Here is a 19423-nt window from a genome sequence, read left to right as displayed (position 1 = left end):
GTCATTAGTATTTTACAAAAGATGGGTGTTTGTCTTTACATGTGGTAAAAAGACCTTAAATACCAACTTGCTCCCCCAGGTTCTTGCAGAGTTTCTGACAAAGTTCGAAGGTCATACATGAGTGTGTTTATTTAGCTATTGAAAAGTTTTAACAAAAAAAAATGCACATTTGAAGAAAATCAGATCACAGTAGTGGAGTTTACGGGTAAGTTCCAATAAAGCAGAATTCATGAGCGTGAAGGAGTGGAGGGTTGAGTTTTCACCTCTCTAAATATGTTATACCATAAATGTGTTTATCCTCTGATAATTTAATTCTAATATTTTTAAATAGGATTTATGACCTATACTGCAGCCAGCCACCAGGGGGCGATTGAGACATTTTGGCTTTACTTTGAGAGCAGTCATGTCATCCATCTTTATGTTCTATCTATGAATCAAACTTAGTAACATTCGAAAGATTCATTCCCTCGCACAACCTCAACCTACATCCTTAATTGTACCATAAGTCACAAGGACAGCAGGACAAATCCACACACACATACACACACCCACACACACACACACACACACATACACACACGTATAGTGGGAAGTCGCCTGCTGCAGCATTTGTACAGGCCGTTCGGCCGTCTGCCATCTCCAGCAACACAAACATAAAAGTAAAATAGTGGGTCATGTGTTATAGAAGTACAGTACATCCAGTCCTCGAGGACGTGCAGACGGACTGACAGAGACACGCTGGTGCCCGGAGGAGACTCCGCCCCCTTTGGTACAACAGAGGGGAGGACAGGGTCACACTGCACGTGTAGAAAGGGATAACTGTCTTATGCGGCTTAGAGCTACAAACAACCTGGGGATCTGCACACAGAGCCAGAACAAATCACCACATCCACACACACTAAACATAGAGAGGTTTGATTTGCATTCAGCATTGCAGCTGCAGGGCATTTGGAGAGGGGCGACTTCAGCAGTTAGGTAAACAGCTCCTGGTCTATTCTCTGACCTAAAGCCTCCCATACCTCGATGGTACCGGCCGTGCTTAGCCAAACACTGACTCTGCTTCCAGGTTTATTTTGCTTGACTCTCACAACGGCATAAGTCTTGGAGGGAGATTTTGCATCAAGAAGAAATATTGTACATTTAAAGAATGTAGTCATTGTAAATGACTCATCCATCTGCCACCTTTGATTCACAATATCTGCAGCTAGAGAAAAGCTGACACATATTTATTCAGCGCTACTAGTCATCTCTTGAGTGACCAGTGGCGGATCTAATATTTCTCTAAATCAGGGGCCATAAGGGGGCCAAGTATCTGTCCAAAATTAACGCACAATTCATGTTTCAGTGTTTTCTGCTAGCTCTATAGCTTTTAGAAAAGCCACACATCGTTAAATATATCTTGAACATTTTACAGGAACATTGTGAAAAGCTTGAAAACCATTTATTGTCAGTAGTGTTAGTAAGTGACAATTTTTTAAGTCTTCTCACAGGACAGAGGGAAATACATATAGTCATATAACATTTTTCAAATATATAAAGATATACATCTTCATAAATGCATGAATACATGTAATGAACAAGTAATTAAATAACTACATGTAGAAACACAGAAATATTCTTCTAGTTATTTATGTATAAATTATTTCCTTCTGCATGTATTTATCTATGTATTTTTTATTAGTTTTGACCATATTTTCATGATGCTCAAGTTTAAAAACATATAAAAATTGTCACTATTTTAAAATTGAAATGCATAAACAAACGTGTACAAATTACACTATAAAAAGCAGCTTTGAGAGACAATGTTGAAATCCTCTTGTTCAACTGTCTCTTTGATTGCATTTTGAATTGTATTTTAAGATTTGAAACGTTAACACGTGGCTCAAATTTGGACTCAAAACAGGTCTCTGTTTCCTTATGATTTTAATCTGCATTCATTCAATATCAACTTTCAAAATAGTGACAATTTTTATAAAGCCTGATACTAAAACATTGATACTCAAACATTAATTCTAACCCAAATTTACTTTTTCAGCAGCTGAACCATAATGTTTCATTTTTAATGAGTTCACAGCAACAGCAAACACCCAGCTGAGATAAAATGCTCCTCTGGCCGCCTGTGAGGAAACAATGACGGCGTGTTAGCCTTTTAATCAGCTGAGTTGGCTGACCTTTTCAATTGTGCAAGAGTAACATGGAACCCCTTAGCATAAAGTGATTTGAAGTTGTCTTTCTACTTTTTTATTCTGTCGACAGCTGTTGCTTTTCAAGAAAACTGTGCATCAGGCTCTTTTTTCCCCCTTTACCCCAAAGCCTCTCTGTATGGAGAGGAAATCATACAGGAGCTTTATGAAGGAAAAGCAGAACTAGCAAAACTCTCAGTGGAGAAAAGCAGCTTATCTTTTTTTTTTTCTTCTTCTTTCTCCCTCACTCTTCCTATTTCGCACTCATTCTCCCCCTCGTTCCCATGGCAATGTTGTGTTTGCATGAGCACCTGACTCACGGCAGCTCTCGGGGCTGTGGGGGAGTTATCAGTGAGCCAAGCCAGATGCCCTCTCTCTGGGTTGCCGGGTCTGTACTGTACCTCTTCCCACACAAAACATCCACTGGGCTCCTGACACAGTCGCACCATAGAGCCACATCGTATGTTGTCTTTATTTATTTTTTGGGGTGTTGAGAATAAAAGAGGCCTCAGGTGTCTTCACCAGATCGCTGTGTTCCTCACAGGTCAATGACTTCAGAGGGAAAACTAACCTCAACAATGGCTCTGTTGCTTTTTTGGCTTGTGTCCCCTCAAAAGAAAGTGTTCGAGCTCCTGATCCCTTTGGTTCAACATTCAACGGCATAAGTACGATGCCTTTTATTTGATTATTATTTAAGCTGTTCAATTAAAAAAATCTGTATTTGATTTAATATTCCCAAATTAGCGTGCAGCATATGCAAATTAATCTGGTAATCTAACAGACGATCATCATTTCAAAAGTAGGAAACAACTGCTTCAAAGCAGGACGCTGCAGTGGCACTGTGTGGAGAGCAGATGGTGTAATGAGATATACTGTAATGACGCCGTGGAGCTGTGGCCGCTCTTACACAGTGGAACTGCAATCATCACGGTCCATGCATTTTTCTTTGAAAATGCTGATTTGTCAAATCAGAACCAGAGCATGGTGGAGTCACAGTTTTGTAGGGGTCTGCCTGAAAGATCAAAGCTATGCATTCCAAATGAATCGTATTGTGCAGAGCCGCTACATGGGCTCATATGGCCACGACAACATGCATAGAAGAGCCTGTGTTCATGGCTCAGTTGGTACGACACAGCGTGATCACCAGGGTTAGCGGTTTAATTCACACAGGAGCTACCCGTGCTGAAAGTGAATGCACTCATGGCACTATAAGATGCTTTGGTTCAGAGCACTGTGCAGTACGTCCTGCAGCACACACTCATGCACGCTTCGGACTTAGGGGGGTTCAATGCTATGCTGACTCTCCTGAAAAGTCTGACCTGGCTTCTCAGTTTTCACACAGACAGGCCGCTATGTAACTCCCTGTTATGTAATGGAAAATGTGCACGGGCCATCAAGCATGAAGCAACAACACTTCCCTTGATTTGTTGGGAAAACAAATGTATATCAACAGTATGGATAGTTTTGATTTAAAAAAAGGTCAGATATATCTTTTGGAGAAATACTGCAAGTTCAGAGTTAATGCATCTGAAGCAGTTTTCAGGCATGAACTCAGGTTTTGCCTTTTACATGAACACCGCAGGAGATTGTCCAGGTCAGATGCATTTACAACAAGGAAAACTTTCAGGTGAGGGGTGGTACCTGAGTCGAGCGTGCAGGACACGACGTATACATTCCAATTTGACATCTTCATCAGAGCTTCTGTATTGCACCTCTTTTTCATCTGGAGCTATTTCTATTATTTTGGGGTTATTTTTTTGCATCCCTTGCATATCAGAAATGTGATCAACATTTCGCGAGTAAACAATATTCCGAACATTTTCCTTCTCTATTCCCACATGGGCTCATTTAGTAATTTTCCTACATTTTACTAGGGGGCTGGCAGGAGAAGTTCCAGAAAACGTCCAAAACACCTCACATGGACATTTGCATTTTCAAATACAGCCTTTCAGAGAATCTAAGTAAAATGTCCGGAGTTTGGTGCATCTGTGAAAGCAGCTTGATTAGAATCATGTGCACAAACTGTACGTGTCTAATCGTCTGAATGTGAATGACTTATTAAAGCTTGTAGGCTTTCCTTTAAATATGTCTGAAAGCATGAGGAGGTCTTGAATAAGGATGGTTTCACACCTACAGACAACATCCCCCTCCACACGTAATGAATGGCTCTCAGAGCTGAGTTGATGAGCTCTAAGTGGGCTGAAAAGGATGTTGTGTTTGCTGTCAGCCTGGGTCTCTGTGGCGAAATCAGTTAGCACCAACAACTGACAAATCCAGTAAACTGAAAAAGAGGGCAGGCGTGGTGGTCTCTGCTGCAAAGAGGATAGCTCCCGTATCAGCCACAAGCAGGAAAAACACACAGATTTAGACAAAACGATCATGCAGCTGAGCAAATGTACCTCAGCTAAAGTAGTAGACGGCATTAAAAACCTCCCTTTAGGAGTACTGCTACTACCATGGCACAGTGCATCTTACATAAAGTACAAAAGTATCTGTTCTTGTAGTCTGACCTTGAGCAGAAGGGCTATCTCCCTAGTCAACAGATAGCACACTGCACTGAAGTGTGCATCCCTTGATGTTTTATGTGTACACACTCAAACCACAATACCAGGAATGTGCTACAATAAGGAACAGATGAAGTGGGAGTTGTTGTTGTGGTTGTATTACACCTTTTACTGTGAGAAATATGATTGCAAGCGAAACAAATGTCGAATGTCACTCTGATCGCGGCTGATAATGATGGTGCGCCATCACATGAGCAGGCCTGAGTTTTAAATGCCAAGGGCACAACTCCATTCACGTCACCACTAATAACAAAGAGTTGTGTGTGCACCAGCTAGAAACCATCATTAACATCTGTCACTAAGTGGCAAGTGTATGTTAGTCAGTCTCATTATAAGCATTGTGAAATGTCCTGAACCTCCAGATGTTCCGTGTATTTCCTCGCACATGTGCTGGTGCTGGTTTTGCTGTTACCATCACCCCAGGCACTTTGAGATGGGCTGCTGCATGACTGCACCATGTGCAGTGCAGTAACGCACTGACTGCAAAGCATCAATGCAACAGAGGCTCTCTGCCATCTAGTGGTGGACAGTGTTATTGCCAAACAAATAACGGCTTAATGCAGGCTCTCTCAGGTCAGCTCATCAAAGTGCAGTGATTGCCATGCAGCTGATCCATGAGCGCATTCAATAATTCACATGAACATAAATATGTTGACAGACATAATATGGGTTGGGCCATTCTAGATGGACTGCAAATAATGACATTCAAATGGATTATTCTATTAATTAAAATTTATTTCATTATTTACAATACAAAAATTTATTATTTGCATCTGGAAATTTCTTCATAAATAAAACAAAGGATTTCTAATCTATTAATTGTAAAAAATACAAATTGTATTTCCAGTCAGAGAAAGTCACATGAATAACATCCACGTAATTGTGTGAATCAGTTTTGAGCAGGTTTCATTTTCACCTCAACTAAAATGTACATTGAAAAAGTTCACGACAAGAATAACCCCTTAGATTCAAAAACACCCAATTTTTGCTTGTAGTTTTTCATCAGTGAAATTGACTTTGAGCTCAGGAGAAACAATATGTCTCATGTGATAAAATTAAATATGAAACTAAAACACATTATAAAAGTCATCTGTGTCGTTTTAAAGCTCACTGATGTGCAAGATACAGGAAACCACCACCAACCTCCCACACATACTCCCATCTGAGATGCAGATCTGAAATGCTCAAAGATCAATTCTACGCTGTGACATTTATAAAAATCTCGAAAACACCTGTTCCATGAGATCATGTGGCCCTAAAAACATGAAAAGCACTGGAATCATCCAACAACCAATGTTATCAGACATTGCTGTGTGACGATCAGTGGTGATGGAGGTACTCAGATACTTCACACAGCGGTGGACCACCAACTCCTGTGCTCTGCATTGTACAAGTACTACTTTTGGGGAAGGCGTCTGGAGGCTTTGATCCACATATTGGCCGTTTCTGGTCACATGAGGATGTCACAAAAAGGTCTAGAATCGTATCTATAATGTTGTCAGACACTTATAACAATAACAATCTGAACCTGTCAATGGCAAGAGCGAGCACTTTTAGTGGATTTACCTTGAGGTGGACAAACAGCCCATTTTGTTACACTGCAGCATCTTTAATGCACCAGTGTCCCTCTGTACAAGGCACATCGGGATCCCAGATGCCACATAAAATTACTTGTTTTGGATTCAATCAAACTGTGTGTGTGTGTATCATAAATGTGGGTGCAGGTATAAAACAGCTCCTGAATCCTCCAGTCGTTTTAAGGCATCAGCTTCGTGATTGAGGTCGTGGTAAGAATTCTGCAGTGTAGAGAAAGAGGAGCGTCACAAGTGAAAGAACTGAAGGCATGTTTCACCAAAGATTGTAGACGACAGATACCCACCTTCATAGACCTCATGGTGTCGTATCCGTAGTAGTGGATGGGCTGCCTTTGGCTCTTTGAGTTAGGGTATCCAAACCCAGCAATGTGGACCACATCACAGTAGTTGAGGGCGACAAACACGGCGAGAATCCCCGTGGTCGGATGCACCGGGTTCTGTAACACACGGAACTCAATGACAGCTCACTGCACACAACCTGCTAAAGCCTCTATGTGCACGATTTGAAAATGTAATGGTGGCATCAAAACAAGACGCATTTCCTGCTTTCCTCCAGATTTGTCTTGAATCTGCTACTATATATGTGTCTTGGATATAATGAAAATTGTGTTTGACACACTCCTACACAGAGTAAATTCAAAGAGACTGATCGTCTTATGTGATCTGTTGTGTAGTGGCAACTAGACTTGCGGTAAAATAGCCTTTTCAACTAGCCTTTCATTTCACCACTAGATGGTAGTAGAGTGCAACAGAGACTTGCTGAACTACACATGAACTTCATCAAAACAACGTCCTCCAAGTGCACTCCTGTCTCTGCTCATTGGTAAGTTGTGTTGTTTTTACAGTTCCTGCGGACATCTACTTCTTCATCCCACACAGCTACCCACCTAATAAAAGCCGAGTGATGTGAAAATTCAAATTTCATATGAGCTGTTGAACAGAACCGAACTGCAGCACCATCTCACTGCCCAACATGTGTGTGGGAGAGCAGCTTCATCGCTACTTGAGTGCACACTGTTGAAGGAAATCACTCGGGATGCCTGAAATAACTTTAAACCAAGTTCGCACTCGAAATCTTTGGTCATAACACTCAAGACGACGGTTCACCTTCAGCTGACATATGTCCTCTGAAAAATGTAAGAGCACAGAAGTAAAGCGCTCAATGAAAGTGGATGATAATTCTGGAGAACAGACTCTGGATGCCAGTAAAACATAATCTTATGTCCCTTTGGCCTTCAGGGTTTAAGGTGTCGGCCGTGAACCACAACATCCCAAGTTCAAATCCATTTATAGAAACTCGCTCTTCCTTCCTTCCCCTCCGTTTCCTGTCATCCCACTATTGACGATTATCCACTTACAGCAGTAAAAAGCAACAGAAACTGGAATTCTTCAATACATTTTTAGGCCTTTCTGTAATTTATAAGACATGATTGTTTCCAGAGGCTACAGTCACCAAACCAAAGGAATTGTGTTCACGTGTTGGCCGCCTGAAAGCGACTGAATCGGTTTTAAAGGCACCTTTTTTCAAATTCATTCAGAGCCCAGGCCCTGAAAGTGTGCGTCCTGAGCAGTGATACAATCAGTTGAGTGATTCCTTCTTTCCAGAATTGAAGTCCACAGTGATGCTGCATCTGTTGGATATTAAATGTATCCATCCTTTATCAGTGAAGGATACCTGCTGATGAATCTCTAAAACTGAAAATAATCAATTTGTTCACATACTTCAGGTATTAGCAGTATTATAGGATTCAGAAGCAGAGCGGAGCTCCAAATATACGTTGGATTGATGTTGAGAGAACTGCACATCTGGATTGTGACCTTTTCTCTCCTTATTCTGGATTATACTTTTCAAATAAAAATAAAAAAAAGTGACTATTTATGGATGTGTGAGGCGTATTCAGTTGTGGAGAATAAAAATGCTGCAGTCTAAGAACGGGGTTGAATATTTATTATGACGTCCAACGAGGAGGCGTGTCTGTTAGTGTGTCTCTTTGAGCAGGAGTACACAAAAAGTACTGAACCTATCAGCATCACATCTTGGTGCGGATCCTGGAAGTATTTCTCACTTTTATCAACAGTATGAGTGAGAAAATAAGATATAAACACATTTTGTTTGCGTGTTATGGCCACAGAGATCATATGGAGATCAGAAACTAGGTCACGGGTTCCCCTGCTCACTAGGAGCGAGGGGATGCACCTGGGATGCTGGGAGGGTTTATAAGGAGGTTTGGTTTCATCATGCATTTGGTTGATGCTGTCAGAAGATCAACACTTTCAGTTGGTTTGTCTTGCTGGTTTGCTTATTGTAAGAGTTTGTCATCTCTGTGACTCCCACGATCTCTTGGTTAAGGTCCAATTCTTCTGTTATTCTATCCTTTTGATAGATTAGTGGGTGAAGGTGGGGAACTACTGTATATTAGTTACCTTTTAAAAACCAAGGACCCATTTAGTTATTTTTCTTGCAGTGCTTATTGTTTTGTTAATGTCCCCAACAGCGGCCTCGATGGACCAGGTTTTGTTTTTCTTGAGGGAGGAAGTAAAAAAAGTTAAAAAAAGTAAAAAATTCAAAGATGATTTCTGTCATTTCGGATCAAGTTATGTTTTGATCAATGACAGTGAAACAGTGAGACAACTGCATATGTATCAAAGGACCTTTTCAACGTGGCTCGATTCCCTGATCACTACTGGGCAGACGTTATTAGACCCTGATCTTTTCACTTGTTCTGGGAAAAAAACAAGAAACGGCACTGTGCATGTGAGGATTAATGGGCTGAGACGTGTTGGTTGTGTCGTCCCTAGCGACACAACCAACACGGTTCTGTCGCCTGGCGGACTCTTTTACTGTGTGCAATGACCCCGGTGGTGCCTCAAGTTCCACATAGGACTGTCAATGATTATCCATGTTCACAGAGGCAAGAGAATCACTTCTACATGACCTGGAGATAGAAGAGCCGTTCTCTCTCCGTCCCGCTGTTCACTTTCACCAACAGCCTCTTCGTATCTCTCTCCTCTGCAGCTCTTCATGTTATCGTCACGTTTCCTCTACTCCTGCCCAGAGAACATATCTACTTTCCAGCTTTAGCACTGGTGCATGCGCCCGTGTTCACAAGAACTTACTTCTGATATTCCTCCAGATAAAGTGCTTACTGTTTGCCTAAACTTTCTACTGGTAACAAAACTAAAGGTCCTTTGTCAATTTAATACAGATTCAGATACAATAATGGAAAAAACAAATTTAATTTGTTATAATATTGGTTTTGAGCATGTTTGCCTTCATTGATTGGACAGGGGTGGGGGTGCCCCAGTTCTCATTCGTTTGCTATCAATTTTATTTTTTTCGACATAATTATTTTGCCTTAATTTTTGTATTTTCTCCGTCGTCTAATTTTGCTTATACAAATTCTGTTTTGTATTTTTCCAAAAATCAACATATTTTTATTTGAGCAGATTACTAAGGTGTCACGCCGGTTTGAAAAGGGCTATGAATTAAATGTTCAAAGTGAAATGAAAATGATTGCCCTTAACCCTTTGTGTCATTCTAAGATTCATCAAATTGAACCTGTGGTGCATATCAGAATGTTTTATTGTTAGCACACAAGGTGGGAATATTATGTGAGTCAATTATTTTAATGACTTTAACATTTGTTCATAAAACAGCATCATTATGTTGCAGCTCTTCTCCTTCACGTGTTTGTTAATTAAACTGCTGCTGTCGGGTATCTCTCTGTTTAGGTTGACTGCATTTTTTATTTGCTCCAGTTATCTTGGAGTCTGGATCTGGCTGTTCTGAGGTCCCCCTCAGATCAGATCCCTTTTTTGTTTTGTTTTGAAAATGAATTCCTGCACAACAGTTTATCTTGTGCTTATGAGGGCATGGGTGTTCACTGTTCTTAGGGTGACATGCACCTATTTGTATCTGTCTTGCTTAGTGCTGCATTTGTACAGCAAAATAACCTCCACTTCAATGTTCAGGCAAACCACAACTATTAGGCCAAACTTGAAAGACCTGCATCAAAGTACAGTGTCTTCAAAGCTGCTTTCAGACATGAACCGAATTCAGGACATTTTCCATTAAATTCTGTAGCTGTATATGTGAGAACGAAAATGCCAGAGTGAGAATACAGCAAAAAAGTGTTGGAAAACTCACAGCAAGCGGGTGGATGATGTTACTGTGATGGACACAAAACTGAAATAAAAACAGAAAAGGGATACACATATATAATAATACTTGGTAGACACTCACGAAGATGTCCACTTAGAAAGACATTGAGTCCGAGGGATTTCGAAGATGAGGGCGGACTCCTGTTAAGTCTAGACATGTCTGATAAGAGATGCATGAAAGAAGGCGCTGTAGGGATACAGATCACTTTGACTTGCTCTTGCACTGAGCACTACTGTCTTTTACTTTAACTCAGAAACAGATGGGCTTCCCGCATCAGGACCCAGCTGACATTCTGTGTGTATTAACCCCATGTGGTCACCAGTACACGGGTGAACATGTGAGCCTCGAACCAGCCCAGCGCATAGTTTGGACTCAGGCCCTAGGAGCCTTGGTGAGAGAGGGGCGAGGGCCGGCTGCGTGCTGTCCCCACTGCGAACCAGACATACAAGAGCTCAGGACAAGAATGTGTTTGGTGAGTAAAGTGTGAAAATAAGAGCGTGTGTGTACGTGCGAGAAAAAGAAGGGTAGGAAAGGGACAAGTTGTTCCTTGTCGATCTGGCAGGGCCTCTATCTAAAGGAGGGTGTGGTGTGAAGAGGGCGCAGAGCTGCTACAGTAGGGACCACAGCTGGTGTTCTGTGGACGGCTGCAGTGCCTGATCTAAACCTTTTTGATGGAATGGGCTGTTTGCTTGGCCTGTGGTAGATGTTGGTTGCAGCTTTCTTTCTGAAACTGTAAAAGTGACCTGCGGTAATTAGGCTGCGGTGATTAAAGAGCTGCTGAAGGACTCAGACCACAGAACCTGGAAGCTGCACCACCGCTGCTGCACAAAGAGGTGTTCACCTCTTTATTCAAGTTAAGTGAGGCTCGACTCACATAGACCTGGAGTCTTCTTCTCCCTAATAATCTAAACCAGCCTTTACGACCCCCTCATAACCATATGCCACCCTGAATTAATAATATCAGTTTCTATACACCATGATAAGGTGGTTGGTTTTCTCAATTCAATTTAAATTGCAGCACAAATAGACAGAATAACTTTTTTCACCTCAAAGACGCTACTTGGGCTCCTATAAAGAGTATTATCAGGCAAGTATGCAGTATAAATAGTGATTATGTCTGAAGAATTTCGGGTGAGTATTCATGGGTAAGAAATAATTATATGGGAATTATTTGACCTCAACCTTCTAAATGTTCAACCCAGAGTCACAAAGAAGAGGCATGATGATGAGATGGGTTTAATAAGGCAAATTTAGCTTTTCTAATGTGTTCAAAATCTTAATTCATAGTTGTTTTAAAAAGAAAATAGATATTTGCAGCCCTGACAGCAGCTTCAGATGTTTTAGCAGTTATTAAACAAGCCTGTTGCTCCATCTTTCATCTCCTCCTGCCTACTTTGCTCTTCCCCTGACCCCTTCCTTTCATACAGCCTGTGCAGATGGTGCAGAGCTCCAGTGGGGTGAGCCCGCTGGTCGCCTGTGGGATCACCGCCTTCCCACTGCTCGCTCCTCTAACACACCAGCCAGTTGTTTGTACTGCGCTCTAAAAAGGGTAAAACACCTCCTCCTCCCAGTGACTCTTGGACAAAAAGGGCTCAAGAGAAGGGGGAACAAGCAGAACCAAAAACAACACTAGGGCTCAGGATCACATCAGAGACGATCCCCACCAAACACACAACAAGCCCCACTTGGCAGATGGGACGCATTGAGCCAATAAAAACTCCATTCTACTTGAGTAATGGTCTAAGTCAAAATCCCAGAGCGTTTCAAAATCCTAACGCCTCAGCCAAAGTGAGTTTAGGTCCAATTTGTGTAACAAAAACACATCAATAGTACACTGCAAAGAAAAACAAATAATGCGTCATGTTTTCTCATTGCACAATCGCTGCTCCATCATTATGTTATGTGTGCGGATGCTTCTTGTGCTTCGTTGTGTTTGGATTTAAGTTTCTTGCGTTTACTTTCTTTTTTCATTTTTTTAAGACACAAAATGAACACAATGAAGATCAACAAACACATCTCACACAAATACAAGTTGTTAGGCCTTGAAATTAAAAAATGTAATATTTGAAATTGTCATGGTAACTTTTCATACGTGACATTTTTCGAATTTTCACAGTTCTTCAATCAAATTGTGTGCTGGTTTACGTTGAATCTTCTCCACTTATGGTTTGTTGTTTTTTGAATATGTTTCTTGTCTTTGCTCTACTTTTTGTATTTAACTGAGTCGTTTACTGGATGAAGATAAACCGAGACAAAATCTGGAAACTGTCCTGATCAGCTCTGCCTAGAGGGAACATTGGGAACCGTCCTTCTTCTAAAAACAGAGCTTCTGGTTGAAATTTATACAATATTTTGGCTGCCCTTCAAAAGCCAATTATTTCTGAGGGGATTCACTGTGCAGCCTGGAAGACACGAGGAGCTTATCTTGGAATGGGATGCCAGAATACAAAGCAGAAGCTAATCTTTATCGTGTTTTGCAGTAATTGGACCCACAAATTCGCAGTTGACCCGGATAAATTTCAAGGAAACTGCCTCTTCCAGTAAACTGTTTATCACAGCACTCAAGACATATCACTCAAGGAGCTGTGGCTAATCAGTGGATGCTCCGTCCCGCCTTGTTAACATTCATGTGGGAAGCAACGAGGGGCAAATGGAAAAAAGAGTGAGAAAGGGAACAAACAAGAGAGCTGGTGGGAAAACTGCAGACGTGGATGACAGAAAAGGTCAAAGTAAATGAGCTGCAACAGAGACAGAAGCATCACCACCTCAGTTTGGGGTCATATTTTCCGGACTGATGAAGTTGGAGATTTGATTGAAATAAATAAAATCTACACTTCCGCAGGGGCATGATTCTCATAACGGAGACATTGAAGCAGTCTCTCACCTGCTTAGTCTTGGGATGCAGGGGGATCTGAAGCAGTCTCTCTGCAGTCTGGTGCAGAAAGTCGGGGTCCAGCACTCTGATTTTACTGATGTCGCCCAACCAGATTTGGGGAGGGGGCTTCCAAAAGCCTTTCCTGACCTGGGAATGTTCACATTAACAATAGAGCAAAAATAAGAGGCAGGATGTTATGTCACATGAAAGGAACAAAAGGACAGAGAGAGAGGAAAATATCCCTATTCTGGGTCAGTCCACTGACTTCGTTTAGACAAACAGAGATGCAATTAAACCTATGACTCCCTCATGTCTCAAGGCAACTGAATTGATTTGCAAAATAGCAGTTAATGACCCTGCAACTATTAGCAGCAGGAGCCTGAAGGCACCTGGAGCAACAGACGCTGCAGTGGAAACTACATTTAACTCTAAAGGACACAGCATCGCTGAAGTCAAACCTCTCAAGTATTTGTTCCTAATATGGATGGCTGGCTAGGTTTAGGAGAGGACTGTTGTTATGTGAGGGAGAGACAGTGAAACAAGTTTGTGAGTGTGTCTGTGTGAGAGAGAGTGAATTCTCACACATATCCTGTACCCTCTTCTCATTATAGAGGATTTCTTTGAGCCATCGCAGGTCTTGCTGTTTGAAAGGCACCAGGACCATGAGTGTGCCGGGCTCGTTGTGCAGTCCAGGGTTATAGGAGGCTGACTCGGGATAGAAGAACCTCATGGTGGTCTTGTTCCCCACGTCCTCCTCATATCCTCTCACCGGGGCATCATTCAACCTGAGGCAGGGACATGGCACTACATTCAGCGACAAGCGTGTTCATGGTTCATTTTTGAAGTATTTCCATGTTTGAAATCATCCTGAACTTTGAAACAACTTCAGAATTGGCTAATTGGTTAGACCAGGCTAACCTTGTAGCTCCCACCTCTTTTGTAGGGATTCTGGAAAAAGGACTCTAGCTAACCAACGTAATTATCAGTGTGAGCCTCCTTAAGCTTTAAAAATGTATGTGTACTAATTTTAACATTATACTTATCCCCGGATGGTACACATAAAAAAACTGAAATCCAAACCATTTGACATTTGTAACAACATAAAAATCAAGTCGAGCTAAGTATTAATTGGATAGTTATTGAGGCACCATTTAATCAACTCATGTTCAAACAAACACTCAAGCATAGGTGTTAGCCAATCATCATCAATCATCAAGTTAATGCAAAAGGGGGGTGGATGTATCTGTTGATCCTGGTATTTCACTGTTGTGAATTTAATTTCATAAGCACTTCTCTTGCGCTTTGCATTGATAGCTAGCATGTTACATTAGCATGAAAGCCAGCTATGCTTAATGTCCTGAGCATGATGTGGTTGTGTCAAGAATTTGTTCAAACTAATAAAGCCAAAGTTTTCCAGAATGAAGCACATTCAGCATCTAGTTTTAGGAACTCAACAGTCGCACAAAGTGTCTGAGAACAATTGCTTACATTATCTCTTTAAAGTTGCAGTGTGTAGCATTTAGTGACATAAAGTGATGAAGTTGCATGTGGCAGTTGAACACCCCTCACCTCATCTTCCCCTTCCAAACATGACAGAGAACCTGTGGTAACCTTCAATTTTCATAAAAAAATGGGTGTTTAATTTGTCCAGTCTGGGCTACAACAAAAAGTTCTGCACTCATGCTGGACCAATTGTGCGTCAGCCTCAGCTGTCAATCATGTTTCACCCCATTTTTCTAGCTTCAAATAACTAAATAAAACTAAGCTTACTAGTAAATAAGCATTGAACACTCATCAATGTTATAAGAACTACCTGAGATATCAGAAACCATCTTTGAGTATCTTTTATTTGACATGTACTTTGATTTTTTTGATTGAGGCGTGCCCTACCAACTAACATGGAGGAAGCAGGATTTATGAAAGTTACTGCAACCACTAGGAGGCGATTGAGATGCTTTGGATTCACATTTTGAGGACAGTCCTGTCATCATCCACTTTTATATACAGACTATGACTGAAGCCAACAATATAGGGATGTAACAACTATTCAAGCTCCCCGTTTGGTTAGCCAACCAAGTTATTTTATATGTTACGTCAATCAAATTTTTTCTTTATCAAATTAAGTCTAAATGCTTTTCTTTTCGCTGCGACATGCGTTTTCCCTAACCCATATGAGTCTGAATTAGAAAAGGCGCAATTTCATTCGTTTTTGTAAATAAGTATTAAGTATTTGCAGGAGTCCTGTTGATCTGAAGTGTAAAACATTAAATCACCAGGATCTTTTTTTAATCTGGTCCTTCCACATATGTCCCGGGTCATGGCTCACTGTCCAACATGCCCTAAAGGTCCAGTGTTTAAGATTTTGGTGAAATGGATCTATTGACAGAAATTTACCATTAAATAATCCTAGCGATGTTTTCACGAGTATTTGTTTCATCTAAATTATACAAATTGTTGTTTTATTTACCCTAGAATGGGCCCCATATATTAAAATACTTTATATTTACATCAGGGGGTTCCTCTCTATGGAGGCGGTCATGTTTCTTGTTGCAGCCCAGACTGGACAAACTAAACACACATTTTTTTTTATGAAAACTGAAGGTTACCACAGGTTCTCTGTCATATTTAGAAAGGGGAAGATGAGGTGAGGGGTGTTCAACCGCCACATGCAACTTCATCACTTTATGTCACTAAATGCTACACACTGCAACTTTAAAGAGATAATGTAAAGAAATTGTTCTCAGACACTTTGTGCATCTGTTGCAGTGGCGTTTCTACATTAGGGGCACGTGGGGCACTGCCCCACCAGATCCAGATGGCGCTGTTGTGCAGAAAGCTCAATACATCTGTACTTTGTGGCAAAACATATTTTATTTTATTTATATGCAAAGTAGCTTGAATGTGTGTGTGAATAAACTTGACTCACAAGCATTATAGTCTTGTTTGGAGTAATTTGATTCGTGTGTGTTTCTGTCTGTGTGGTTGCTCTGTGAAACGCTTCTCTCTTGCCGTCCGTCTCTGCTCGTGGGGCAACGACCCAAGCTTAATACTGTTGCCATGGAAACACCAATGAACGTGAACCACACAGGCTGAAGTTAACATTGGGAGATGGGGCACTTTCAGATGTGCCCCACTTCCCTCTGCTTCGTATATCATTTATTTTTGTATTGAGTGTTTAAGTGTTTGGCGCCCTCTATAGGTCATAGTTTGTATTGCCACGGTTCTTACCAGAATGTTCTGGACCTGACTGAGACCGGTACTGATGTTTCACAGCGCGACACTAATGTGTAAAGTTCGTAGTTTAAGTTATCTGTAAGTTGTTGAGAATGTTTTGTGTTTTATAAGATTGTAGTAGTCGAGTTGCTTCAGTCTTTTATGGTTTATTTTCATTCGTGAGTTAGCTCAGAGCGTTCCAGCAAGCTAGCAAACATGTATTATTTTTCGGTGCATGTGCTTTGGTATTCGCCATTTTGTGTCCTGAAGAATGCCTGTTGAACCGTGTATTTTTTTATGTTAGGCATGTGACCAAATGACGAATGATGTTTTCTGTTCTTTTGCTGAACCTCTGAACAGGTATTTTTGGTTGTATAGGACTTGATATTATATTTATACTGTTGTTAAAATTCTTTTGCGATGTATTGAGAATGTTCTGGATCTGGCTGAGACCGGCATGTGACCGACGCTGTATTATAGGCAACATCTTTGTGACGCACAGAGCGCTAAAGCATGTGAATTGTATTTGAAATAGGATTTCTTCTCCCTGCTGCCACACAAAATGCAGCCCATATTATATCTTACTGGTCTTTATAGGCCTACTGCTTATAATAATCAGCTACCTCTATTTTTGTGACGGTGACATGACGTCATACAAAATTGCCCCACCAGAAATTTCAGTCTAAAATCGCCACTGGACTGTTGAGTTCTTAAAACTAGATACTGAATGTGCTTCATTCTGGGAACACGTTGGCTTTATTACGTTGAACAAATTCTTGACACAACCACATCATAACTCATTCCTCGAACAATAATCAACACACTGAGCTTTTTTGCTTAAATGATTAGACTGCAATTTGGAAACTTGTGTCTCAACAGGGTCTATCTGAGTCTAGCTGTGTTTCTATGACAGGAACAGACCGCTGACGTCAAAGTCTCAGGCATGTATTGAATCCTGGATGTCAATAACCACATGGCGGGGGAACGAATTGCTCCTGAGAAGAGAAGGGAGAAATGTGAGGGAGGAGGAGGAGGAGGAAGGGGAGGGCAGTAGAGGGGGGAAGAAAAAAATGCATTGTGGCCAGGCCAAATTCTGGCTTTTTGAAAGAGGCTTATAAAAACTCAGAATGCATGTGTTCATTCCAAGTCTGCAGAGTCAGATGCTCGACATTGCCTTTGTCCTTGAGTAAACTAGATGCTTTTTTTCTTCCTTTTAAAGAACTCGATTTGACCCAGGAGTTTGCTAATTTCCGGCAGGAATGGCGCAATGTCAGGGTCAGATGGTCAGATGGTCAGGCAGACACATGGATAAAGTTCACACCCAAATGAATTGATAAACTGCATTGACTTGTGTGTTTGTGTTTGTGCTCGTGTAGTGGGGAACAACACATTAACTTTTGAAGGTAAAATGTGTTTTCAATTTAACCAAGTACCCTCAGACATGAAGGTAGTTGTGGAGAGATTTTTACTGCTTCCTGTTGTTTATTATTCCTATTTTGAGTGTCACTATTTGTAACCGTATGACAATATGTCACCCCTGTAAGACGTGCTTACCCATATGCTATTTTCTTTAACTCATCTCTATTTCCTCTTCACAGAATAAGAGTTCGATTGCACAAAATACTGTCATGGGGTGTGGTTGCTTCATACCGAATGACGACGTCGTATTTGTTGATGATGCTTCCCAATGAGCTGTTTTTAATAGCAAAGCCATTGCCGATGACTACACAGGTTCTGCATTCAAGCCTGAGGAGAAACACCACACAAACATACACACAGTCAAGTTGTTAGTCCTATTAATGTAAAACGTTACTCTTTGATTACAAATTGAAAAAAATATAGTTAAACATTGTTTGTTTAGTTCGAGAAGGCAGGAAAAACTATTTTTATATTGTAAAATCTGAGAACTACTTATCGTAAATAAACAATGGTGTTTAAATATCCTCAAAATCCATGCACCTAAAATCCATGCATGTGCAAGGAGTGCACAGAACAGTATACTAACATCCTCATACCCTGCAAAAAAATGCTGTGTCATTTTATCTCATTGCACCATCAGTGTTCTTCAAATAAGTTCCATGTGCTGGTTTATGCTTTTTCTTTCCAACTTATGGTTTGTGGTGTTTTGATGCATTTTTCTTGTCTTAGCTCTGCTTTGTGCTTTACTTAACAAAATCTACTTGATGAAGGTAAACTGAGACTAAATCTGGACACTGTCCTGATCAGCGGACACATGGGAACCGTGCTTATTCTAAAAACAGAGCGTCTGGTTGAAATTTATACAATATTTTGGCTGCCCTTCAAAAGCCAATTATTTCAGAGGGGATTCACTGTGCAGCCTGGAAGACACGAGGAGCGTATCTTGTTATGGGATGCCAGAATGCTAAGCAGAAGCTTATCTTCATTGTGTTTCGCAGTAATTGGACCCACAAATTTGCTGTTTAATGTTATGCATTTCAAGAAAACTGCCTCTTCCAATAAACTGTTTATCACAGCACTCAAGACATATCACTCAAGGAGCTGTGGCTAATCAGCAGATTGGTAGAAAACATTTCTGCTGCATCTGCACAATTGTGTTGTTGCCAGACAGGGGCTGTGATGAGCATGAGTTTGACCAAACCTAAGTGCTCCCAACTATACATTACAGTGACTTGACATTTGAGACTTTGGAGGCCTAAACTATGGCTGGCGTCTCTTTTCATTTGATTGTACATTTGGTTTACTGACTATGACTTTTGATTGGATGTTTCTTTGGATATGGAAAGATGTTTTAACATTTAATCGAACCACACTTTTTTTAGATATGCATAACAGCATCACGTGTCTGACTG

General features: G+C 40.9%; 1 protein-coding gene across 3 annotated transcripts in view; it reads right to left on the bottom strand.

Annotated features, from left to right (window-relative positions):
• Positions 1-5461: 5461 nt before the first annotated feature.
• st3gal4 (ST3 beta-galactoside alpha-2,3-sialyltransferase 4) overlaps positions 5462-19423 on the bottom strand; it is a 30947-nt gene continuing 16985 nt past the window's right edge. For all 3 annotated transcript variants that reach the window (XM_053422281.1, XM_053422283.1, XM_053422282.1), the window contains 5 exons: positions 18243-18338; positions 13975-14164; positions 13389-13526; positions 6627-6779; positions 5462-6543 (listed from right to left, as the gene is read on the bottom strand). In XM_053422281.1, the coding sequence (XP_053278256.1) occupies positions 6454-6543; positions 6627-6779; positions 13389-13526; positions 13975-14164; positions 18243-18338 (667 nt within the window). In that variant the 3' untranslated portion in view covers positions 5462-6453. The remainder of the gene's footprint in view (positions 6544-6626; positions 6780-13388; positions 13527-13974; positions 14165-18242; positions 18339-19423) is intronic.

This window comes from Pleuronectes platessa, chromosome 5 (genome assembly GCF_947347685.1).
Source record: "Pleuronectes platessa chromosome 5, fPlePla1.1, whole genome shotgun sequence".
NCBI lineage: Eukaryota > Metazoa > Chordata > Actinopteri > Pleuronectiformes > Pleuronectidae > Pleuronectes > Pleuronectes platessa.
Note: the sequence above shows the minus strand (reverse complement) of the source record. Positions and strands in the feature narration are given on the sequence as shown.